This window comes from Cupressus sempervirens, chromosome 2, assembly GCF_028749045.1.
Source record: "Cupressus sempervirens isolate cs-2001-9-10 chromosome 2, ASM2874904v1, whole genome shotgun sequence".
Classification (NCBI taxonomy): domain Eukaryota; kingdom Viridiplantae; phylum Streptophyta; class Pinopsida; order Cupressales; family Cupressaceae; genus Cupressus; species Cupressus sempervirens.
In genome coordinates, this window is record NC_143119.1 from 329,829,266 (window position 1) to 329,856,555 (window position 27,290).

General features: G+C 34.8%; 1 protein-coding gene across 1 annotated transcript; it reads left to right on the forward strand.

The window, feature by feature from the left end:
* Positions 1 to 22,289: 22,289 nt before the first annotated feature.
* On the forward strand, positions 22,290 to 26,712 carry LOC149572448 (sugar transporter ERD6-like 4). The gene is made up of 18 exons (XM_089811356.1): positions 22,290 to 22,517; positions 22,625 to 22,687; positions 22,778 to 22,867; positions 23,080 to 23,139; positions 23,256 to 23,321; positions 23,459 to 23,524; positions 23,636 to 23,711; positions 23,811 to 23,875; positions 24,000 to 24,089; positions 24,325 to 24,405; positions 24,544 to 24,628; positions 24,885 to 24,931; positions 25,018 to 25,080; positions 25,182 to 25,241; positions 25,455 to 25,520; positions 25,706 to 25,765; positions 25,911 to 26,025; positions 26,600 to 26,712. The coding sequence occupies exons 1-18, from the start codon at positions 22,290 to 22,292 to the stop codon at positions 26,710 to 26,712; spliced, it is 1,494 nt and encodes a 497-aa protein (XP_089667482.1).
* Positions 26,713 to 27,290: the final 578 nt, after the last annotated feature.

The following is a 27,290-nucleotide window of genomic DNA, read 5'->3' on the forward strand; positions in this document are numbered from 1 at the left end:
AAAATATATTGTCCTATAATCCCTTCTTCTTACCCACTCCTAATACACAAACCAAGCTAAAATCCCTCTACTTTTGGCTAGATATTTTTTTCTTTAGCATTTTTCATATCTCTTTATATTTATATCTATATTCAAACTATTGTTAGCTATTGCAAGCATCTTAACCCTATTGGAGCTTTTCAAATTTTGAGTTAACTTTACATTTGAAGTATCTCGAGTAGTTCTCTCTATCACCCCTCACAAGTCATCACTAAACTTTTGTGTTTAATCAAAAGTATGGAGAGATGTTTACAAAGGTTGAAGCTACATAAGTTTTCTTTCAAATGTGGTCAAAACTTAGATCAAACTTTTTCCATAGGTCATTATGAGATTTATATGATTTGATCCCAAAAGAGTGAACCATAAGTTTCCACATAACATTTGAAAAGTTCTTAATAACTCAATTTGTCTTGGTTACTATATATTTTGGTTACATCATTCCAAAATGTGCAACTTATCTTAGTATGATTCAAAATAAATATATAGTAACGATCTTTTAATTCACTAAAGCCTTTGACTTTTATCTCACCTTTATTTACAAAAGATAATGCTTAGTTAGACAAATAGTCTACCTCTTTATTACCTTCCCAGTATTGGAAATATAAGAGGAGTAACTAAGAGGGGAGGGGTGAATCAATTACCACAATAATAAATCTCAGATCCCTTAGATGTCAGACTATTGAAAATATTGATCCTCAGTAAACACACAATCACTCGGTTTAAACTAGAAAATGTTGTAACTTGACAAACACTGAACCAACTTGGAAATTGTTTAACATGAAAATCTTAACATATTATCTATGATTAATCTTACTTTACTTAGTTACATACAAATAAAATAAATAGCATGAACACAAGTGACACCAAGATTTAACGTTGAAACCCAATTTGGGAAAAACCTCCAATTCCAACTAGTTATTGATTTTCACTTTTCTGAAGTGAGCCCTATTAGGATTCAACCTTGTTAAAGGTTACAAAACACACTGTTAGGTGTGAACCTATTAGAGGATTTGATCACCCTATCAGGACTGGCCTTATTAGAGGTCTTTAAGACACTTCAAATAGAAATGTCACCTTGTTAGAGGATTTTAAAATAGTTGTTAAGCCAACTCTATTAAGAGATTTAGATCATTGCTACAATGGTTAGAAAGTAACAATGAAATAACCTAATTTCTGATGTAACTGAATTGTTGATTACAAATCTCAGTTTTGGCTTATATACTTGATCCTTTTTAATTGAATGTATTTTTGCATCTCAACAAGGATATTATGCTCATCCTTCTAATTTGCTTCCTCTAAGCATCTTCAAATCTTCTATTTATGTTCCACACTTTCAATTCTCAACTTGATCTTATATCTATATCTTTCACATTGTCAAGTCAACTTGAATACAACTTAGAATACTTAATATTCATCTCCTCAATCGGCTAGAACCAACAAATAAATTAATTGAACTCAATATGCCAAAACAAGAAAATCCTTTGTTAGTCGGTCCTGCTCAATAGACACTAACTCATAAACAATTTTCCTGTGTTAACCAAGTGAACTTAGTTAATATTGCATATTCATAGAGTTCCTTTGGTAACCAAGTGAGCGTAGTTAACACTAGTTCTATCCAACTCTTCGTTCATTAACCAGGTGAGCTCAGTTAACATTGGTTCCATCCAACTCTTCTTTCATTAATCAGGTGCACTTGGTTAACACTCATCTTCTGCAAACTTCTCTTTGACACTCGAGTGAACTGGCTAGTCATTGTCTTCTGAACTTGACAAACTCTGGAATGCTCAACAAATATAGGAAATTGTCTTCATCGCTTGAGTGAGCTAGACATACATTGAATGGCAATGATATGAAATATAGTGTAACATCAAAGACAATACATAATTAACCAATTTTTTTCAACACCCACTTCATATGAGTAACTCTAAATTTAACCAAATCTTCTAGTTGATCACTAATCAAAATTATCTACTTGTTCAAATACCAAGCCTTTGTATCCCCTTTCCTAATTGCTTGAGTGATAATATGTGAATCACTTTCTTAGTCTAATCTCCTTACCCCTAAATGTTTTGCCACCTTATTTGTTGTTAATGTTGCCTCATCCTTTGCAACATTATTGGTACCATCTTCTAACCTCTTCCCTTCTAAAGCTATAGTCTTCTCATTACAATCATGAATAATAAAACTTGCTCCTGAAGGCCCCATTTTATCTTTAGATGCCCCATTAAAGATAACCTTCCACCACCCAATTTGTGGTTTCTACCAGACAATTGGATTACCACCACAAATACTTGGAGAAACTTGGTACTCTCCATTAACAATGTATTTAACTATGATTTTAGTTTAATACCAAATTAGCCATTTATTTTGTAATTTATACTTTTGAACTACAAAAAATGAGTAGAATTTGGTCGTTTTTAGTCACATATAATTGTTTATTTGCCAAATTTTAATAGTGATTACAAATAATGACCCCCCAAAAGATGAGAAAATTATGGAAGGATGCCAGATGTTTGTTAATCCTAGGTATGGGTATTTCATCATGCATTGCATTTGAAAACTTGAAAAGATGTGACAATAAAAATTGCAAAATAAATGATTTAAAGTAGACAAATTATGATATGCATCTAAATTTAAACCAAATGATAACACCTTAGCTATTTGGTTCCTATACCCATCAAAGAAGATACATGTAACAATTGAGAAATTTCAAGATATCCTTAGTCATTTTATGGTATATAGATTGGAGAATGTAACTCCCAAACAAGTTGTAGATTTAATGTTAATACTATAATCTTTAACCAACCCAACGTTGAAGAATTATCTCATCTAGTTGCATAGTTGAAGACCTAGAACAAGGAGCTCAAAGAAATATCAAGTTTTTCACCTGGGAAGGATCTATTATTGGAGGTTGAATTGGGAATTTCTAAAATGGAAGTTGATTCTAGTTTGGAAAATGAAGAAAATAATAGAAGTATAATCACAATCAATTTTTGCTTAATAGAAAAATAATTCTTCGAACAAATAGTTGATGGCTTCTAGATATAAATTGGCTCGAGATAATTAGAGTCAAGTTTTAGCAAACTCTACCCAATTTAGAACTCATTGATGAAAGGTATCAAAATATTATAAAATTTATTCAATAGCAAAGAAATTTAGAATTTGATTTGAAGATAGCTCTCAAAATATTATACAAAAAGTTACTTCTACAGTGTGTGTGATTGTTGTGAAAGGAAAAGCAATAGATGTTGATTAGTGGGCTAAAAAGGTTTAAAGGGTTAATGAGGCTAGTAGCACAATAGATGAGGTGGATTCTCACTTGGTGTAGCATGTTAAGTTTCACCAACATATAGTGAGAGCTTATAAAAGGTTCAATATCTTGAAAGACATGACCTCTTCCCCATTTATTAGTTCCTACCTTTGGCAGGAAAGTAATGGACTCATGAGGTTCCATATTAGTTACATAATCTAAAAATTTCAACATATACTAATGTTTGCAAAAGCTATATTAATTTGCATATTTTTTTGGAATTGAAAAATACAATTTTTTTAAAATTGTATTGGCTCATGATGAAAAAGGCAATGAAAAAATTCAATTGCTTCAACAAAAATACAAATATTTTTTCTAACACTTCTATTAATGAATGCATTAATTTCAACTTTATCTTTTCCACATTTGTGACAAGTGGATAAACTTTTTTTTAAAAACAATCATTTTTCTAACACCTCTATCAATGAATGCATTAATTGCAACTTTATCTTTTTCACATTTGTGACAAGTGGATAAACTTTTAAAAAAACAAATCATTTTTACTATCCACCTCACAAATATGTCTAATCAATATTAATTATTTCTATCTATTTTCCTTACAAAGTTCAAATATAGACTTCAATGTTTTATATGGGTGAACCCACAATAATGGGTTCCACTTTAGTGCGACGAACAAAAATTAAAAAAATTACAAAATGAGAAATTGAGTTTACTATATGTTCGCACAAACACACTTATTGTGTTCGCGCGAATTTTTTTTTTAATCATGTTCGCGCGAACATTCTGCGTATGTTCGCGCGAACATATGTGATAAATATGTTTGCACGAACATGCAAAATCACAAAAAAATTAACCTTTTTTCTATTTTTTTTTCCTCTTTTGACTTCCATAATTGCAAGAGAATGATCTCCTACTATAAAATTAAAAATGTCAAAATGTTCTTCTCGGAGCAAGCTTTCCAATGACTATAATTTTAATACATAATTTAATCATTAAGACTTTCAAATATGAGTTTAACTCATTATAGGTTCATTACCGATTGAACATCAACCGACTTTGACACCTCGGAAAAATTAGTAAATTAGGTCAAATTTTTTTTGAAAAATATGGAGGAACTAGCTTATTGAGATACCTTTCTATTAAAAAAAAAATGGTTTATGATAAATTGACTTCAAATTATCTGTGTCAAACAGAACGTATATCTGAATTACGGTTCATGTCACTTCAAAACTTCATAAACTATACAATATTCAACCAAAATAAATCAAACCAAATGCATCCTCTCGATATTGATGTTACAAATCTAAAGTCGAAAGAATTACTTCATTATCATTTCTCGAAAAAAAGTTATGTGTGTCAAACAAACTGTCACTTTTTAAAATATTGAATTTTATTATGTACCACTTTTCGGAGGAGATAAAAAAAATTGACATAAATAAATTTGTTTTTAGATTAAAAAATATGATTGCAAAGTAGGAACAAAGTACTCAAAATCACTAGTTTATGTCATCTTGAAATTATTTATAGTTTTGAAGATATAGTCACTTGAACGTGATGTTTGTTGCAAAAATATTGATTTCAGTGTCAAAATTGGTCAAAAAGTGGAACCCATTATTGTGGGATCACCCATATTTCTTATTTTAAATATATTTATTACTAGTTTTACATTGATGTTTATTTTTGTAATTTGTAAAATGTTATTCAAATATAGATATTTTAATCAAATATGAAGTTAAATATATTTCTTATTTTAAACACATTTATTATCTTCTACTGTTTTACAATTTTGCCCAATTTTTTAATACCATTAATATTACCCCTCAAACTTACTACATATCTTGGTACTTTGATTTAAGTAATCAACATTTTTTTTAAACTAACACTTGCACCCAAAGTAGGTGCAAGGGGTATGCCGATAGCAAAAAACTATAAATTTGCATAAGATGGCATTATAACTTGTGGTTGAATGCCCAAATACAACATAATTCAAAACCTTAAGACACATCAATTGTTGTTTTGTCATTAGGCATGATTTCTTCAATGAAGCCAAATTATGTTTGATATGTTCTTGTAGCTACATGTAGTGCCTCTCCCATTTGAATTTTGTAAGTCATCCTGATGGATGCAACCTTGTTGATCTTTTGTTGTGATGGGATCATGATTGTGACCCTGAGTGATCTACACCATTGAGGTGTTTGGATTTATGTTTCTGTATCAGTTGCTTTGATTATGCTTTTGACTGATCTTTGAGATTATGATGTGATTTTTGGTTCACTGAGGTTTGTGCCAGTGGTTACCAGGATCGATGTGGTATCATAAGGTTGTTCCGTGATTACCTTGAGATGTGTGCAGAGATTGCACTATGTTCTATTAGCATGCTACACTGGACTGGGTACCTGTAGCAGTGGTTAGTCATGTTTATGACTGTGTTCGCTTATGTGTTTTAAGTGCCTTATTTAATGCGTAAGTAATTAAATGGATTGTCCATGTTGATTTATTGGGTTATGTGCTACGGACATTTACCTTGTTATATTTCTGATTAGAGAGATATTTGTTACTCATGTTATGTTTACATTTGAGAGGACCCGAGGGTCAGATGTTACTCTTTGATTCCAATATCATAGATATTAGACTACTATGTTGTTCAGTTAATCATATTGCATGATGATGCCATTTTGAGATGACAGTGTGTTTTATGATGTTATCTGGTTATCTGGTATTTGGACATACCTTTGATTTTGTTATGTGATGGATTTAATGTATGGTTATTTACTTCATTCCTGCGTTGCTATGCCTTTTGCGAACATGAGTGATGTAAATAGATTATTTTAATATAATTAAATAAATAGTTAAATTAGGTGATTTAATGCATTTATTGCTTCGGCTATGTTATTATATGCAATTGCACTTGATCGAGTTGTTTAGTGTGCAGGATTTATATCCCTGGCAGTGGCACATGGAGTTAGTGACTCAACCATTCATATTTTACCAATGTCGTCCTTGTATGGTCGACGTATCCTTAATTAAATGTTTAATTTAAACCTTTCGGTGATTATTAAATCCGAACTCATTTGCATTATGTGATTAGACCAGTAAGCGTGTCTGTGCATTTAGAGTTTCACTTTGTCGCGAAAGTTGTTTAGGAGATTTATGTGTTTTTGGGTTTTCGAGCTTTTTAATTGATTTATTTTAATTTCTGGCAGCTTTGCCATAGATGAATTCCTATTTATAAGAATAACTTGTTTTCGTTTGGGTCGATTCGGGGTTTAACTAGATTGGCTGGTTAAATGCCCTAATCGATTATTCACTTGAAAAGTGAATAAATATCCAAAAAGGAATTTAATTCCTCACTTCTCACTTTCAAATGGGAAAGTTGGAGAGTAAAACCCAAAATCCTCTTCATGAGGATTTACTGTTTTGTTCGTTGTGGGAGCTACGGGCGTGCGATCATCGCGAGGTTGGGCTCGTTGGATCTAGCTCGAGGAAACCTTGGATTGCCGTGATTTTTCAGCTACTTCTGCAGGATATTTATTTTATGGTTCAGATTCCCATTTTGCCCTTTTGGCTGTGAGGTAGGGCTTTCCTGTTTTATTGTTTCTGCTCCGTTTCTGCTTCTATTTTTGGTAGCCATTTGTTTGGAGGCTGAGAACTAGTGTTCCCCTCTATTTTTGTATGCTAGTTCTACCCGGTTGGGCGGGTATAAACATTTTCCTGTTTGTTGGGATGAGGGTTTGGGATCTTGCACTGTTATGCTGGCCGTTTTTGCATACGGTGTCCGATTCCATTTATTTTTGGATTTTTGGGGTTTTTGAACCCAAAGGCCAAATGGGTTTTAATTTTGAAGTTTTCTAAAAAAATTTGGGTTTTTACCTCGTTTTGTGTGCCACCCTATTTTTTGGGGTTTTCTTAGCACAAGGTGGGTCGTGGACCTTGATGATCTGTTTGGATATCAGTCAAACCAGTTTTGCACTTTTATGTTGCATTGGGATGCATGTTGCATCCGTACTCTCGACGTTGTGTTCGATTGAGTGATTTTATATTTGTTATGGTTTCTTTTGGACCTTTGCTTTTGTTCGCGAACGCTAGGATTCGTGTAGAATCCATACTCTCGAATTGAGGCCGGTTGACTGAGTTCATGAAGTTTGGTCTTATTGCATCATTGGGATTCGTGTAGAATCCATACTCTCGAATTGAGGCCGATTGAGTGATTTAATGATGTATGATTTTATTGGCTTTGGGATTCCTGTAGAATCCGTCCTTCCCGTGTTGCTTTCAGTTGGGTGTTTTCTTTGCATTGTGTTCTCATTCCTATCTTTGTGTTATGATCTTCGGGATGGTGGTGCACCACACACGAGTACGTACACGTACATTTGTTGGGTGACTTGCGAGGCTCGATCTTCTGTGGATTTGCTGGAAGTTATGATCATTTGGGTTGGGATGGGAGTATGCATGCCCATGGGCACTTGTCGTAGGATGAGCATGGGTAGGGTAGGGTAGCATATGGAGGGGGTTCTATCTCGCAGCCTGGTGACCTTAGTCCCATAGGGTTGGCAGAGGAAGTTTTAAATAAGTGATAATTAAAGAAAATGTGACTGGTAATAAAACTTAAGATAATAAAATGTGTGTGCAGGGCCCTCCGTTGAGGAGTTGAAACGCACGATCCGAGCTCGGGCTTGTCGATGCCAAGCGACTCTCCATGATGTCAGCCCCTACTTAGTAGCCTTTTGAGTGTCTGACCAAGACCTTTACTCCTTGCATTGTCTTAGGTTCTTGGTTGCAGCCATCATACTGTCTGGCGTGAGTGTTAGCCATGGATGTTCTTTTGTGTGTTTTTGGTTGGATCATTATCTCCATCAGCACGGCGGGTGTGGACCCACGGGTGCCACGTGGTTGGGAGGTGTAGCTACCTTCACCACTGCCAGGGATCGGTGTACAGAGATGATCTTTGTCCTAGTGCGACCGTTGCTGGATGTCTTCACTTGGTACTTTGGGTTACGAAGTATGCTTTCTTGTGATTTATGCTTTCATTGGGATGCTTGTATATCATGTTTAGATGATGTTAGTTTATTTGACGCATTCCCTTATTATGATGTTTAGCATATGATTAGATGCTGTGAATTGTTGTATTAGCATATCTGTTGCTTATTGCTATTTAGCATGTGATAGGTGATGTTATCTACTGTAGGATTATCTTATGCTTTTCTACTAGCATGTTAGATTTCCTTATGCTTATATTGTTGCATGTTTTTAGTAGTGACGTCCCTATTACGACAGTATCGACGATCTGGTCGGTGGCTTGGGATGTTACGCACGGGGGATGGCTAGGACCCACAATGGTCTTATGACGCTATTGATGGTTGGGAGGAACCGCGTACTTAGTTTGGTTGTTTTGTTCTTCAGATGTATTTATGTACATTGCAATGATGCTTTTGTTCTCTGCGATGTTTAATTCAGTGTGTTCTTGCTGCTATAGTTTAGATGGTTTGGTGTTCTTCATTCTGTGTTGTTCTTGCACTCAAGTGTTCATTCCTCGAGCCTTCGTGGATCCGGTACTCCCTGGTGTGGAGGTTCTTTTGTCAATTTTTTTCCCATTTTTGAGTTCTGGAAGTGTTTTTACTTTCTATGGGCGACATTTGTTCAGCATTGTGCGACACTGATAAAGTATCGCACGCCCATAGAAAGAATGTCACACAAGACTGTAAAGTGTCGCACGTATTACTGGAGAAGTGTCGTACGACACTGGAAGAGTGTCACACGACTTTATGGAAAATGTCGCGTGATACTTTTCCAGTATCGCACGCCTTCTTGAGAAGTGTCGCACTCAGTAAGGGAGAAGTGTCGCCCTCCCTTAGTAAAAAGTGTCGCACGATTTTTGTGAAAAACCTGCGCGTGCCATCAGCGGGCACTTTTCTTCATGATCCGATCTTTTTGAGAGTGGTTCTAGATACCCTTTTGGGCGTTCTTCAAGCCTATGTTGTTGCATTTTGAATTGAGGAGGTTTCATTTGAAATTCATAAGTATAAGTTGACGTATATTTAATTCCTTATACTTAAGATATATTTTAATATATGCGACAAATCGTTTGAGATAGGCTTCAGACCTCTCAGAGATAAGTTATGGATTCTAGGAAATTTTAGGGCTTCAGAAATCCAAACTTAGCCAATTTTCAGGGCTTCAGGATTTCAGGCTTAGCCAAATTTTGAGATTCTGCATTTTACCCCAGCTTGGTGTTTTGTTGATGAGTGGTCATTTCTTGTGCCCTCATCTTGTTGTGGTGGTTGTTGGATTTTGTTTGGGTGTGTCAGTTGGGTAGTGGCGTTCGGAGATTCGTTGGTTGTCGGGATTGTGTTGAAGTCTTCTGTTGCGATCGTTGTGATCCCTGTATCATATTGTCATGTGCATTCATACTTGTAAAAAAAAAAATATCTTGGCTTGATTTGAATCCTTGTTTCCAAGGATCTCCGGGTGGGGCATTACATTTGGTATCAGAGCCCATGTTCAAACATTGGGATCTCTGTGTTATGTTGCCCTTGTAGTTGTTGCTGCGTTGGTTGAGTGTGAGTGTCTTGATGAGAACTCGTGATCTTTGTTGCTTTGGTATCTACTCATGATGGACTTTCTTGTCCAGTAGATGCAACTAGAGTAGTGTGAGGAGAAGGAAGTGAGTCTTCCTGATTTTGTGAGCGAAATCGTTGCGCCTTGTTGGTTGGTTGCTTATGTGACTCCTTTTGGATGGAACCACTGATTGGTGTCCATGTGTTGGCTTGTGTGCCTCTTTTTGTTTCTCCTTGTGGAGTGGGTGCATTGTTTCCCTGTTTTCTCCTCATTGTAAGTTGATGAATGAATCTTATTGTGATTCTTTATTTTGTTGATATAATGATGAAACGGTTCCTTTCATTGAAAATGAGTGTTTATTGTGAATCATTGCAAAGTTGTAGTTTTGCATTATATATTTGGGTTAATGACTTAAGTTCCCAATCTGATTGCTTCTTAAGCTTATGTAGAACTGTATTAATTTGATGAACATTTAAATGTTGCATTGCATGAAAATTTTTGTTTTTTGCATATGCAGGAGATTACTGATGGTATATTGTTTGATGTGTGTGAGTGTGTTCTCTAACATTGCTAGGATGATGTATTCCTTAGCATTGTGTGGTGATTTATCCCTCTTGTGTGACTGTACTCAGTCATCACCTGTAATGTGATTTGTTTGATGCCTTATTTTATTGGGCTGGAGGTACTTTCCTCATGTTGTTGGGCTAGCATTGGTTTTTAGTATTTTCCTCTCTTGGAGTAGTCATCAAATTTTATCTATCGCTCTCTTTGTGGCAGTTGTCACATTTGACTTATTGTTGAAATGAGCTCTTTTTGATACTTACTGTTGGAATTGATAATTCCCCCATTTGGGCTCTTTGATTTTGTTTCATGATGACTATTCTAGATGTGTTTCACTGCTGCCCTATTGTGTGTTGTGACTCTATCATGTTCATCTCGAACCTCTGGTAGTATGTACAAGAGATATTATCATGGAGAACATGCTAGTGTGTCTGATAGATTTTAAGTGTTAATGTAATTGGATGGTTTAAAAGATGAGTAAATGGAATGTTATTTTTGAAAGAAATTGAAAGGTATGTACTTGTTTTATGTTGACTCTTGGCCCCTTGCTTGAAACCTTTCAGTTCATTGTGCATTAGTGCTTATATTATGTTTAATTAATGAATTTATGAAAGAAAAGTAATGATGGTTTCAATGTGTGATTTACCTTTCATTCCATGCCTTATGTTGTTTTGGGCATGTGTGCTCTTGTGTGGATTTGGACATTTCGTCTGTTGCTTGTCTTGGTGACCAAGGCTGTTGGTTTTGTCTTTGTTGTTTTGATTTGAGTGGTGGCTCAGATCGTAGGTCTTAGGTCTCTCTTAGCTTCTTCTTGTTGTAGTCCCTTTCGATATCTTTTCGACGCTTTTCAAATGGATTCAATCCGAGTTCAGTTGTGAGGCTTTGGCTTCTGGAGTTGTTGATCGATGTTCTGAGTACCTTTTCAAGTAGAGGCCAATTCAATCATGACATATCGTATTTATGGCCATTGGAGAACTTTAACTCCTCATGTTATTCAATAACGGAAGAGTTATCTTGTCTTTATAATCTACTAGGTACTTGTTGGGGTTTGTGCTTGGTTTTTGTATTTCCTATTGCACTGAACCGCCCTTGTGAGGTGTAGTGTGGTTTGTGAGCGTTCCTTGGTTGAGGATGATGTTGCCTTGTCATTTGGGAGTGACTCAGTTCTTTGATGAGTCTAGATTCTCCTTCTTGGACATTGCCTTGGGTGCATCTCCTTATCCTTTTCTCTCTTGTGAGAGTAGGCTAGTATGGTTATGCCACTAGCTCAGTTAGTGCTTTCTAGTCAGTATGTTGATGGTTGGTGAAATTGTGAGTTTCCTAACGCATCATGGACTGTTTAGTGTAGAGGTTGAGAGAGAGACTCCCTCTCAGTCCTAATACTCTGTAGTATCCTTCTCCCTAAGCGTATATCTTCATGTGGACTGTCTCAGTCAAGTTTTCTCTTTAACCGTTGACTTGAGGCTAGAGATTGATTTTAGCAGTAGATTGGGTGTAGTTTTCCTAGCATGGTGCTAGAGAGACATGGTATCATTGGACACATGGTACCATCTCGTAAGTTGGTATGCAGACATTTGATGATTGTGTCCATTGACGAAAGTCTTTGAACCTTGTGAGAAGGTGATATCTTGTCTGGTTGGGTTGTGTTACCCTAGTTTCCAGTGGTAGTTGAGTTTTTGTGCCTTGGTGAGGTGTCATGCTCCTACGCTTGGTGGTGAGTAGTCTTTTGGAGTGTGTCCTTTTGTTGGTAAACTTTCATCCTCTTTATTCTAAGGGTGAGTTTACGTGGATTCTAGAATGATCATGTGTGACATGATAGTTTTCTTGGGAGTTTGGGATGGTTCTTTCCCCATGATTCCAACTCTTGTTGGAAGTGTGCCTTATTTTGACCTTGTTTGTGGTCTTGTAGTTGGTGCATGTTGTAGTTGGGCACCTTTTGACAAGGTAGAGAGGCTTGTTCCTTACCTTGTATTGTTGATTTTATGGCTAGATGGTTTTTCCTAGCGCATAGAAGGTTCCTTGTTGGAGGACCTTGTGCCTATGTGTCACCCTTTCTCTCGTGGTTAACCTATTTGGGGGTTAACATGATGGTTTGAGAATGTTGGAGTGATTTGGGTTTGACTTGTACAAAGTTGTTGAGTCATTCCTATTGCTTGCTTTTGATTTTGGTTCTTGTGTGTTTTGGTTTCTATTCAGTGTGTTCTTGCTACTATAGTTTAGATGGTTTGGTGTTCTTCATTCTGTGTTGTTCTTGCACTCAAGTGTTCATTCCTCGAGCCTTCGTGGATCCGGTACTCCCCGGTGTGGAGGTTCTTTTGTCAATTTTTTTCCCATTTTTGAGTTCTGGAAGTGTTTTTACTTTCTATGGGCGACATTTGTTCAGCATTGTGCGGCATTGATAAAGTATTGCATGCCCATAGAAAGAATGTCGCATGAGACTGTAAAGTGTCGCACGTATTACTGGAGAAGTGTCCTACGACACTGGAAGAGTGTCGCACGGCTTTATGGGAAATGTCGCGCGATACTTTTCCAGTATCGCACGCCTTCTTGAGAAGTGTCGCACTCAGTAAGGGAGAAGTGTCGCCCTCCCTTAGTAAAAAGTGTCGCACGATTTTTGTGAAAAACCTACGCGTGCCATCAGCGGGCACTTTTCTTCGTGATCCAATCTTTTTGAGAGTTGTTATGGATACCCTTTTGGGCGTTCTTCAAGCCTATGTTGTTGCATTTTGAATTGAGGATGTTTCATTTGAAATTCAGTTTTTGGGTTTCTGTTGTAGTCCTTCGGGGTTTAAAATATATCGTTTAAGTATAAGTTGACGTATATACTTAAGATATATTTTAATATATGCGACAAATCGTTTGAGATAGGCTTCAGACCTCTCAGAGATAAGTTATGGATTCTAGGAAATTTCAGGGCTTCAGAAATCCAGACTTAGCCAATTTTCAGGATTTCAGGCTTAGCCAAATTTTGGGATTCTGCATTTTACCCTAGCTTGGTGTTTTGTTGATGAGTGGTCATTTCTTGTGCCCTCATCTTGTTGTGGTGGTTGTTGGCTTTTGTTTGGGTGTGTCAATTGGGTAGTGGCGTTCGGAGATTCGTTGGTTGCCGGGATTGTGTTGAAGTCTTCCGTTGCGATCGTTGTGATCCCTGTATGATGTTGTCATGTGCATTCATATTTGTAAAAAATATATATATCTTGGCTTGATTTGAATCCTTGTTTCCAAGGATCTCCGGGCGGGGCATTACACTACAAACATGGTAATGTTAGTGTTATGCATTATTTTCTTACTCGAACAATAAACATGGGCATCATATGTTATTTTAACTATAATTCTAATATAACCTATTTCTATTTTTAGATTAATCCCATGTAAAGCAAATAAAAGAGTTAATTTATCATTCGAATCAATATGAGTTTCAACATATTAATCCACACATAGAAGCAAACAATGTCATACTTTGCATCTTTAAATTTGGTTTACATGGACTCTTAATGAACTACTTGTTTGATTTACCTTATGTGGGTTCTTTAGGGATATGGAAGTTCGTGTTCAACAAATTAATGCATAGTTTGGTTTGGATGATTTATAAAAGTTGAAGTTTTATCCTTACCTTTCTCTTATTTCTTTTACATTATCATTAATAATAAATTGAAAAATCATATAAATGATAGTACATGATTAAAACATTAAATTCCTTAATATTTACTTTGGTACATGTATGGTAGTTTGGCCTTTGTTAGCTATGTGTATATAATATTATCTACATAAATAAATAGATATAATCATACTAAGCTTTATGAATGAACTCACTCTTATGGAAGATCAAACTTTGTCTCTTTTCAATGAGAAAATTCTTATCTTTTTATTATAGTTACATTAATCCATGTCAAGTCAAAGTCATTGATTCTTCTTTCATAAGTAATGGTTAGGAAGAACTCATATCTCAAAAGAATGAATGGAACATTTAACACTTTATTGCATCTAGGTGATGCTCGCAAAGATGAAGAATTAGATCTTCCCAAAAGATCATCCGTATCGAAAAAACATTAAAATATTAGACATTCACAATAATCATCTCAATATCCTTAACAATAACCACAATTTATACTTAACTATCAAATTTCTTCCCCAAATAAAATAATTCCTCCTAAATAAACCAATCCAAAAGAAAAGGAATGAATAACTACCTTAACCCTATTATTGCCTAAATTACATTGTATTACATGATGGAAATCTAATTTTGAAGCTTATTAAATAGACAATAGATGTAAGGTCTCTTAAAAAGTCATTCAAACTACTATTAAATGTTTTATAAAAACTTATAATATCAAATGCAAAATTCCTTTCGATTATTTTATATAATCTAAATTTTAAAAAGTTTTAGTTACAACCATGAGAAGACTTTGCATTCCTTTCTATCTATAATTATATTGAGGCAACGTTTTCTTGGTAGTTTTTTGTCTTTGTAGAATTTTATACTAGATGTATGACAATGTCATTTTCATAGATTGTGCAGAAGATGTGTAAATTTATTTATTTCTCTAACTAGTTCACACAAACCCATCTCTCATGAGAATGAATGGAACACTTAGAACTCATTGGATCTAGGTGATGCTCACAAAGATGAAGCACCAAGACTTCCTAGGTGGTCACCCATCCTAGTACTACTCTAGCTCAACTGGACTTAATGATGGAGTTTCCTCCATGGTTAAGCACACTCTTCTTGCAACTCTATTTGCAAAGCATTCACCAAGTGTTGTGCCTTATGAACCATTTATAAGAAAGTCCTTAAGCTCTTTAATTGATAAGTAGGATATATTTTCCACAAAAAGTCTAATTTTGATATTACTATCAGGATTCAACAATGTAGTTTTTGAGTCTAACTAATTGACCCATGTTTCATGAGTAGTCATTCACATGAACTCATCTCTCATGAGAAAGAATAGAACACTTATAACCCATTAGATCTAGGAGATATGGAAGGCTTCCCTATCACCCCTTCTTTATCTGTCTTAGTTGCAAAAGCATTGTATTATATTTTGAGATCTACTTTCATTGGTCCACCAATTAGAGGCATTAAAATCCCTAATAAATATAACGCAATCAAAGCTCAATTTTTTGATGATACGGCTCTGTCTATCAAACTTAATGAGGATAATTTTGATCATACTATTGATAGCCCCTAACTTTCTTGTAAAGCATTAGGGGTTAAGATTGATCCTCAAAAATATATTGTGATAAGGTGCAATGCATCACCTTCTAGGTAGTTGGCTTCAAACAATTGGGGATGGACTCACCCATACACAATCAATAAGTACTTATAGATTCCTTTTTGCGTTAGTCCCTTTACTATAGATACATGTTGAATTGGTTATATGCCAAAATTAAAAAGAAACATCAAAAATAGAAAACCTGCCTATTGTCATTTGTTGGGAGGATTCAATTTGTACAAAAATTTATGTCCTCACATGTTATTTATTTTACATATTGTGCTCTAATTACAAAGTCAATAAATTAGAAAATATTCTTAGGGATTGCCTTTGGTCATATGTTCTTGGTAACCAAAAAAGACAATGTTTCTTGGATTATTGTTTTGTATCTAAACACATTGGCAGGGGGGGGGGGCTTGGTTTAGGAGATTTGAAAGGTCCAAGGGCTACCTTGGCTTCTAATTTTTTAAAGCTTTCTCTAGCATTGAACCATGGAGAATATTAGTTATAAATAATATATATCTTTTAAAATTCTAGAAAAGTAAGTTTTGGAAAGACATTGACATTTGTGACATTTGTGACATGTTTTGTGACATTTGTGACATGTTGATGGGTAGCTTTGAGGTTAAATTTTTTCATCACTTAGGAAAGCATGAACGAGGATAAAACATTTATTGACTCGTAGAGATGTCATCGAACATCACCTTATGTATATTGTCTTTAATAGGTCAATATGGTGGGGGTGATGCTCACTAACAAGCCTCTTGTACTTACACATTGTTTCTCACCTCAAGGATGGTACTCTTCGAGCATTGTTTCTATTGGTGATATCATGGTGAACAAGCTCTTCTCTTGGGAGGATTTGTGCCTTAAATATGATATCCCTTGTTCTCATAAGAAATAAATTTTTTTGATTTTCAAGGTTATTGGTTCTTTTTTCCTCAAGGAAATAATGAATGCATGCCAGTTTCTTGAACAATTGAAGTGGAGAGATGAGACTTCTTTTGAAGATGTCAAAGTGAAACAAATTTATCAAATGTTGAGGGATGATTCCTAGATTACTGCATTAATTAGTGAGTCTTGGGGTTTTCTTTGGTCTAAGTCCAAGTGTAATTTTGTGTTATATAGGATGTGGAAAAGTGTCATTGAAAGGTTGTAGGTCCTTGTCAAGAAATTTGTGTGCAGAAAAAGGCGATAAATTGTCAAATCCATTCTTACAATCCACCCAACTCCTTGTAATCATAAAATCATCCCTTCAAAGTACCATATTCAACAATTGGAATAAATCCTCATGTCTGTGTATCAAGTCATAATTAATGCACGCAATGACCTCTGTTTGAAGCGGAAATCTAAGTTGCTTCACATATTGAACCACCCTAGGGTAGATCAAGTTGAAGGAAGTAATAACATCATAGGGACATGGGATTACTGATGACCAAAGTTCTAATTTAATCTTACTAGGCTCAAAAATGTTAATTATAGAGTTTTGATGTGATGTACAATACATGTATAATTTTACTATAGCTAACAAAACTCTGAAGAAACTGCTCATAGTTTAGTTTTTTAATCAGTACTATGGATGGATATAAATTTGGTTTTCATGATATATTTTTTGAAATATCTTTAATAGAAAAAAAATTCCTATAGACTTCATAAACTAAATAACTAGCATACAGAACAATATTAGAAAAAAAATACTTTACTTTCTTGGTTGGATAGTTAAGCTTTACACTAATTAATGTATTAGAAAGGAAAAAGAAACAAAATAAGTCTAAAACAATAAGAAAAAAATAGAAAATATACATTTTTACATTTAGCTTTAAAAATATCATATAATATTGAATTATAACTGAAAAGCAACATCTTTTAATCTACTTTTATTTTTATTTTTTTGTTATTAACTTACTTTTATTATTATCTATTTATCAAGTAAAATACCACTCGTATTAATGTCAAAGACTACCAATCAGTTATGGGGAAGAGCATAAGTAATTTTGACATAGTCTATATACTATATAGACTTGATCTCCAATTACTAATTTTAAAGATTATTAAACATGAAAAGAATGTTATCCTAGTTATCATTTTTAATCTTTTTGATTGCTAATCGACCAATTTGTGCACTTTTAGTAGAACATCTGTGCATAATTACTAGAAAATTTGTCCAAATGTAGAGGTTAGTGAGATCCACAGGCTACTGAAGGACAAATAACATGATATGTTGGTCATCCACTGCATCAAGGTGCTGGAAAATCTCTAATGATGAGACGTGTGTGATTTTTCCTACCGCCATGGCTAGAAAGACATGTGCTTGGAAATGGAGGTAGTCTTTGGGATGGGCCCAAACTGATTATGGTTTCTTTGGCAATCATATTGTCATTGGGAAGTGCATTTTTGAGTGTCTTCACTCTAGTTTGATTTTGAGATTAGATTTCCTTTCTTGAAAACCATAATAGATGGTAGACTTAATTCATCTCTGGACTGCAAAGAGGCTCTTCACCATGAAAAGTCCTTGCAAGTTAGACGCCCATAGTTGATTGTTGTTGAACATAATGATTGATCGTTGTGTAGTGGTAGAAGTTCAAGTTGGGTCTCTTCATATAGTAAGAGAATGCAAGTGCATCCCATGTTCTATGATTTAGCTACGCACTCTTTAAAAGGAGGACCATGATGAGGAAAAAGAGTTTATTTAGAGTTGGAGATAATTTGGCTGAGTTCCCTTCCAAGAAGATCAGCCAATACAAACACCAACGGATATCTCTTCTGTATAATCGCATAACTCGTCTCCCTGAATATTTTAGATGCCACAGACTGCTCTCTTTGATTCGTCGCCATAGTGAATGCCTCTTTGTCATTTTGCCCAATTTTCTCAAGGATTTGACATGGTTGAGAATCCTTCTTCTACAAATGAACAAGTTGGAAGATCTGGGCTACTTGAACCTGAGGCACTGTATTAAAATGAGGTTCCTTCCATTCCAAATAGAAAAAAATCATTTCACTCCAATGCTTAATTATTGACTATTGCGACAATTTATTGTGGAAGCTTCAAAGTTTCCAGTTGGAAAGTAATTTGTAGTAGTCCTAAATACACCAAACGAACCCTAAGTTTTTCGTTTTGCAATTTGATTTCCTTTGCATAATGTTTGTGAGATTTTGAAATCTTTGAAACTGTCCAATAACCTTTCAATGCAACAAATATATTTGTGAAGAAACCATGTTTCCATCTTACCTTCACAATACCAGTGACTATGACTTGAGAGTCACACTATATATGCATTTTCTTGACACTATTACACTTTGCCACTTGGATAGCAAAGATGGTAGCTTGACACTTTGCAACATTTTTGGTTCCATCCAGAAGAAATTTTGCTCCTATGAATAGAATATTCTCCTCTACATCAAGGAGAATATGAGCATCATCATCATGACACAAGAAGATTCTCTAAAACAACATGAGCATCATCATCACCCCCATCAAAAGAATCAACCCTTAGGAGCCCTTAAACAAACCTTATTTTATTAATATTTTAATTACCATAATTTTTTTAAAATTAAATCTTATTTTTCTAAAAATTTATATTTAGATTCAAACTATATTTTTCTATTGACTTATCCCTTTAATCTTGTTCTAGTATAATTTAACAATTCCCTTACCAAAAAAAGTGCAAAAGTACTATATATGAAGAGTGTCCCCACAATAAAATTTAAAAGCTAAGTGATATTCACCAATGACAATGATCTTTATCCTATTATTTAATATAATATTTAAAAATAAAAAGAAATTAACAAAAACATTTATTGATGAAATTCCCTTAAACAAACCTTATTTTATTAATATTTTGATTACCATAAAAAAATGTTTTTTATATTAAATCTTATTTTTCTAAAAATTTATATTTAGATTCAAACTATAGTTTTCTATTGACTTATCCCTTTAATCTTGTACTAGTATAATTTAACAATTCCCTTAAAAAAACTGCAAAAGTACTATATATCAAGAAAGTGTCCCCACAATAAAACTTAAAAGGTAAGTGATATTCAGCAATGACAGTGATCTTTATCCTATTATTTAATATAATATTTAAAATTAAAAAGAAATAAAAAAAATATTTATTGATGAAATTTCCTTATCCCATAACGATCATGTTATTTTGTCCTCCAAGTTCCAACCATTACTTCTAAACAATCCTACCTTAGGATGGAGACATTTTTTCACACAAACTATTTTTCCAAAAATTCCTACAATTTTAGAAATTGACGACATTTAAAAGTTAAAAAATTCCCTCCAAAATTATTCTTCAAGAATCTACAAATTGGACTCAAATCTTCATTTTAAAAACCTCAAAATTTGGCCAACGGAAAATAGGAGGGAACTTTTGTATCATCATTGAGCAAGAAGCATCCTGCATTACCATGATGTATGACTTTCATGACATGATTCAGCAAACCTAATCATCCTTATCCTGAAACACAGAGAAAGTTTGTTCCTATGTTCTTGCATTCCGTTATTAAAGCCTCCATTTTGGAATGCCTTTTGTCTCATCTCACTCCATCTTTCTTGAGTCTCATCAATGCATAAATTCTCTATATTTTTTTCATTAAGATCAGCAATTTTCTTTCCCCTCCTACTGAATTTCTAGCTCTACATTCAGGATTGTCAAAGCAGCAACAACCATTTTCTTCGTGTAGATGCTCAAAAATGGTTCGCATCTACGGTTTCATCACTTCTTCATACTAATTTGTCCCATTTTCTCATTCTACTAACTTTGATCTTTTGGCTAGATTGACCATATTTTGTCATTTGTATCCCCTTTCACATCAATTTCATATCAACTTGAAATCATACCAAATCAACTCAAAATCATATCAAATCAACTCGAAATCACCCTAAATCAACTCGAAATCAGTCCTAATCAACCCAAAACATATCAAACATCCCAAATCAATCATCATTTATCCACTCCTAGGCATTTTTGTGGCTTTTAGTGTCTTGGAAACCTATCAACTTATCAATCTTATCAATCTGACCTTAGTACTATCATGGCTCTCAGTGCTAGGTCAAAATATCATTCATGTCATTCAATCTTTGACATTGTTGAGGCTTTCAATGTCAGATCATGGCATCATCAACCATTTTAATAATATTGATAGTGTCCGTCAGTGTTATTATGATCAAACCTTATCAGTCAATTTCAATCTTGTAGCATTTAAAATGTCGGTTAAATGTTACATATCAATTAATTCATGTCATGTGTCCTTGGCATGTTATCAATTTTGATCTATCAATTAATTTGACCATGGCTTTGGTCTACCTTTTCATCATCTCATTCGATATCCATCATCGTCACATTTTCATCAAAGGATACAATCGCATTCATTTAATCAATTTGGCCAATCATCTACTAATTTTCTCTATAGGATTAAATAACCCATAATTTAATCTTATTCTTTCTAATTATTCTTCCTAATTATCATCCTCAATTAATTAATTTTATTAATTAATTAGTTCATCGTCGTCAATTAATTAATTTTATTAATTAATTGATTCATTATTTGCAAACCATGGAAATTCTTAATTCCTAAGTTCCATTTTTCATCATTAAATCCATTTTCTGCTAATTCTTATTTTTTGGAATAAGAGGATTTTTAATTCAAATATTCCATAAAATATTCCATCATCATGACACTTGGATATGACACCTCATGGATTCTCCTTTGACACTTGGCTGAGATTTTTCATAATCAAATATTCTTATCTCTTACGCATGTCCCTATTTGGCTTATTCATCATAGATTCTTGGCTTTAAGTGGGTTGAGGAATCTTATGACGGGTCATAGATTCTCTTCCAAATTTGACTCTCGTGTGTCATAGAATCTTACTTTTGGCATATTCTGTCATATGCGTCATAGGAATTATTATTACCTCTTACGCATGCCCTATTTGGCTTATTCGTCATAGATTCTTGGCTTTAAGTGGGTTGAGGAATCTTATGACGCGTCATAGATTCTCTTCCACATTTAGCCAAATTTGACTCTCATGTGTCATAGAATCTTACATTTGGCATATTCTGTCATATGCATCATAGGAATCTCTTGCCACATCGCATGTCTGTGGGTGACAAATCCAATGCTCTCACCCTACATGAAAATTATAAAATGAGCACTCTTTCTCTCATTTTGGGTCCTTGAATCCTGGAATGTTGAAATCTTGAATCCTGGAATCTAGAATGCTTAAGTTTTGAAAATCCAAATTGTTGAATCTTTGAGTCTCTACTTCTTTGCATGTTGCATGTTGCTATCCTTGCTATCACCAAAAGACTGATCTGTCAGTGTCTGATACAACCACTAAACTTATAGAGGGGAGTGTTGAACATTTTTCCAACAATATCCCCTCAACGTTACTTGAGCATTACCCGACATTTTGAGGATTCGAACTTGGACCACTTGTTAGAGTGGAGTTGCCATTGCACCAAAAGACCGATCTGTCAGTGCCCAATAGAACTACTCAACTTATGGTACACAAGAGGTAGTTAAGCCCTTGTCACGGGTCTTGAGGGGAGCGTTGAATATTTTGCCAGCAGGATTTTGGCTGTGCAGGCCTGTAAGTTTGCAGAAAATTTGGTCACTACGGATTTTACCCTATAAAAACAATGGGGTACATGGATGATTTGGAAAAGGGAAGCATGGGTGGCAATGGAGATATTAAAAAGGCTCTCTTAGAGGAAGGAAGCACATGTCTAACCATATCCAAATCTGGCCATCATGGCGGTAAAGGTGCTAGAAAGGCAGATAATGTTGAAATCTTCTGTGGAAGTGCTATAACTGCAATATTATGTACATTAATAGTTGCCCTGGGGCCTGTACAGTTTGGTTTCTGTGTAAGTTATAGTTTCTTATTTGAATAGATTGATTTTTAATCCATGCATCCATTACAAGAGTCGACCTGAATAAAAAAAGGAAGTTTCTGACAGCAACGTTCTTGCAGATTGGATACTCTTCGCCCACACAAAGTGGGATCATCAATGATCTTGGTTTAACTGTTTCCCAGGTACTGTTATTTGATGAATGCATTTTTGCAATAGGATAGAATATAGTTTATGTGGTAGATCCTAATATAGAGTCTTGTTGTTTCTGTCAGTTCTCCTTATTTGGATCTTTAACTAATGTTGGAGCCATGGTGGGTGCAATAATTAGTGGACAAGTTGCTGATTATATTGGACGGAAAGGGGTAAGTGCCTTCAATGTTTTTCTTTCTTTACTAAAATAAATTTATATGTTAGACCTAATATGCTACCGCTAAAGGGATACACTGCAAGATTTTGTCTTGTACTGCTAGTAGCAACGATGGTCATATAAATTCTTTTTTGTACCCAGTATTTAAAGATGAGTGCAATTAACACACATTTAGATTTGCATAACCTCTTCTTTGTTTGCGTGTAGGCATTACTAGTAGCTTCCATTCCCAACATTCTTGGGTGGCTCGCTATTTCTTTTGCCAAGGCAAGCTAATTTTCCTTTGATAAAATGATAGCTAAACGAATAAGAAGTTTGATAGTGATTTTCCTTTGGAGCATAAGGAAATTCCTCTTTTTGATGTCATCACCCTATGGTTACAGGATTCTTCATTTTTGTACTTGGGAAGAGTGCTCACAGGCTTTGGAGTGGGAGTCATCTCATTCACTGTAAGTCAATTTTTTTTCACAATCTAGAACAAGCCTATTGTTGTCATTTTTAAGCCATAAATTATTACACTTAATAAATTAAAGAGCATACAGGCACGTGGACAGCTATGAATCTAACCATATCATGGTTCTTTTAGGTACCAGTATACATATCTGAGATTGCACCAAAGCATTTGCGAGGAGGTCTTGGGGCAGTAAATCAGGTTTGTTTTGTAAACTCAAAATTCTTTTGTATATTAATCATGATAATAGTCCTAATATAAAGTGTAATTTGATACAGTTTTGAATCTTATACTTAATTGATTTTTCAACAGCTTTCTGTGACAATTGGTATTATGTTGGCATATCTATTTGGACTGTTCCTTTCATGGCGTCCTCTTGCAGTTGCAGGTACCTTTTATTATGCTTTTGCTGGGTGAATTTAAAAAAATTAATTAGATTTTTAACTTTTATGAAAGAAATGATAGGTTGACAACTTTAGCTGGACAGGTATGATCCCTTGTGCCCTTTTGGTATTCGGCCTCTTCTTTATACCAGAATCCCCAAGATGGCTGGTGAGCATATTTCACATACAGATACATTTTGAAATGATATTATTCAATTATTGCTAAAAATTTTAAAATGACATATACTATACAAAGAATCTTAGTTGGCAAATTTATGATTACTTGAGTGCAGGCAAAAGTTGGTAATGATAGTTTTGAAGCTTCACTACAAGCACTCCGAGGATCTAATATTGATGTCTCCCTTGAAGCAATTGAAATCAAGGTGCTACGATTTCTCCAAGATGAACTGCATTTTTTGCCTGTTCCATTAATTGCATCATCAAACTTCTTACTGTGTTTTCAATATTCTACCAGTTTGAGGAGTCATCTGCTTTTGTATAGATTTTGCTTTTTTTTTAAGCTTTTCCTATCGTGAATGGGATTTAATTGTCTATTAGTTAACATCACCTCTATAATGGTAGAAGCTTGTCTAACTAATGGAAATATTCTGAGTCTAGAGCGTCATGGAGATGAATAGTCAGCAAAGTAGAATCAAATTCTGTGAGATCTTTGAACGGAGATATGCCCTTCCTCTCACTGTGAGTTACATCTTAAGATTTCCCCATTTGGCCAATTTACACAAGTAGGTTTATCAGTCAACAACTACTTCATTCTTCCAAAATGGACACAACTCACAATTTTGTATGCTGATATTGTCTTGAAATGGGAGACTGCAGATTGGTATTGGGCTGCAACTTTTGCAGCAATTAAGTGGAGTTAATGGTATTATGTTTTACAGCATTTCCATTTTCAAATCTGCTGGTGAGTTCTAGCCTATAGGTATCTAAAGTTGAGGTTCTATATCATGTCTTTATTCATGTTCAATTTATCATATTATAAACTATGGAATTTGTAGCATGCTTTGCAATAGCCTTTGGCAGCAGAGAATTATCTTAGAAATTTAAAGTCAATGAGATAAAAGGTTGCTGGAAGTGATTTTTAGTTCATAGTGTCTATGTTAATCTTGTTTCTTAAACAAAGCACTGAGCTACGATTTGTGCTATCCACAAATTTGCAGGGATTTCATCTGCTAGTGTTGCATCACTTGGACTTGGTGCCATTCAGGTTTAATTATTTTCTTGAAGTCCTGCATGAATTTGTCTGTCATGATTTAGTCTCATGTTGCTTATGAATAAAGGATAATGTTACAGGTGCTCACAACTGGGCTTACTGTATGCCTAATGGACAAAGTTGGTCGACGTCTTCTCCTTATGGTGAGAAAAACCTTGCAGTTATCACAATTTTGTATTGTGTCATTTGGGAGCATAGTTTCAATGGTGGAGAGAACTAACATGTTTTATTGTTTTGTCAATAGGTCTCATCAGGAGGGATGGCCATATGTCATTTTCTTGTTGGCCTCTCATTTTACTTGAAGGTAGTGTCACTAAAAGCCATATGTCGTTTCCTTCTTGGTCTCTCATCTTACTTGAATGCAGCGCCTCTAAAAAGCCTAATGGTTGATTTGAAGCTCTATAAAAAACACGCCTCCACTTTCTATTGAACACTTATTTGGTGGTGTTATCTGGTGCCTGATGGTATGGAATTTCTTGGCTATCCAAAGCTAATTTCTAGTTTGCTCTTATTGCAGAGCCATATGGAAGGAGCTTCTCAATATGAAACGTTCTTCAGTGTATTAGCTTTAACAAGTTTGCTGGTAAGTTGGGAATGAAAACTCAAATATGAATATAGAAATCGGAAATAATAGAACGCTCGAGTAACATAGCTCTTAGGATTTTTAACACATACCAAAACTTCTATGCATTAACTAGACATTCTCTGTCACACCGTTCTCTTGTCATATTGATATATATCATTTGCTGTTTGCTGATTTGATTACAGATTTTCATCGTTTCCTTCTCACTTGGTATGGGTGCCATCCCATGGATTATTATGTCTGAGGTAACACACTTGTAACATTGACTAGGTCACATTATTGCACCCTTTACAGAAACACTGGGAAGAATCTCCTGGTCCTTTAATCACTTAAAGTGATGCTACTAATAATATGTTTCTCTATTATCTAACTCTTCCTGTGCTACTGTAGATACTTCCACTCAATGTCAAGGGTCTTGCTGGAAGTGTAGCAACCCTGGCACACTGGATGACATCATGGGTGGTGACAATGACTATCAATTTACTAATGCAATGGAGCTATGCTGGTGAGTTTTTAGCCTTAAGCTGTGCATCACTTAAGCATACCAAAATTGCCCACTAAATCATTGCCAAATGGAAGAGTTCCGCTATAACAAACATGATGGAATGTGCACCACTTCTCTATATGGTATACACTTTTAGTAAAGCAATTAGACCAGACGACAATATTTGTGGTCTCTCCTAGATTCCTATATTGGTCCATTAAGCCTTCAGGGCATGCCATGTCCCCTGATACTGAATGTTGGAAGATTGGAACTAGGCAAGTTCTAAAATGTCTATTAGCCTTGTCTGGCCTATTTGTGTGGGAAAAGTTTCAATCTTTAAACAAGTAAAAACATATCCTTGAAAGAGAGGTAGCATGTTCAAATCCAGCAGGGGTAGGGAATGTATGCCCCGTTTGTAGATATGAAAACAGATTGTAGCAGGAATGTGGATGAGATACCTATATCCATTTGATAGATCTTGTGAACCATATTTAGTCTAGAGTAGGCTAGAAAACATATTGTCAAAAAATGAGTAAATAATTGCTCATTATGAACAGTTTTCTGAAGTTCCATTTTTACCGTCTTATTGTTGCAGGGACATTCATGCTATATTCTGTTGTGTGCACCTTCACACTGGCCTTTGTGGTATTGTGTGTTCCGGAAACCAAAGGACGAACTCTGGAAGAGATCCAAGCATCCTTCAGATGAGCCACTACGATGAATTCATCCCTTAGCAGATGACGAAGTGGGTTCAATTCAAGATGCACCATTGCATCGTCTACGACTGCATATTACATTGTTGATTCTTTAACCGTGGGGGCAAAGTAATGATTTGTAATTGGGAGCAGTAATCTAATCCGTCATTATTCCATTAAAAGGTTGCTTCCCAACCTCAAATTCTTTGATTGCAATTACTATTCACACGTGTATTCAGAATAAAGTTTTCTTTCTTCTTGTTCTGTTATGTAATGTATAATAACTGGTTTTGTACAGGGTTTCACATATGATTTACAATGCAATTCGATCAGCAAACCGACTAGATAATTACAAATATCCTTAAACAAGTAGAATGTAACAAACAAACATCTCAAAAAGAAAGATGAGGTTATAACTTTTTTGTGGGCTTAATGGGAAGGCACAAGCTGGTTCTCATTATGTTTTCATGTTTTCACAAGTTTTTACAATGGCAAGTTACAATGGTAAGGGATAAATTAGGAAGAAAATTTATGAAGTTTATGAGGAACATAGCCAATTTCAGTAACTCCTTGTGCAAGTTTATGATGAGC

Bases quoted from the DNA above. Each gene is read 5' to 3' on its own strand.
- LOC149572448 (XM_089811356.1), top strand. From the start codon at position 22,290: ATGGGGTACATGGATGATTTGGAAAAGGGAAGCATGGGTGGCAATGGA. The intron at 23,712-23,810 runs GTACCTTTTATT...TTAGCTGGACAG, and splicing joins GCGTCCTCTTGCAGTTGCAG to GTATGATCCCTTGTGCCCTT. The intron at 25,081-25,181 runs GTGAGAAAAACC...TTTTGTCAATAG, and splicing joins GTCGACGTCTTCTCCTTATG to GTCTCATCAGGAGGGATGGC.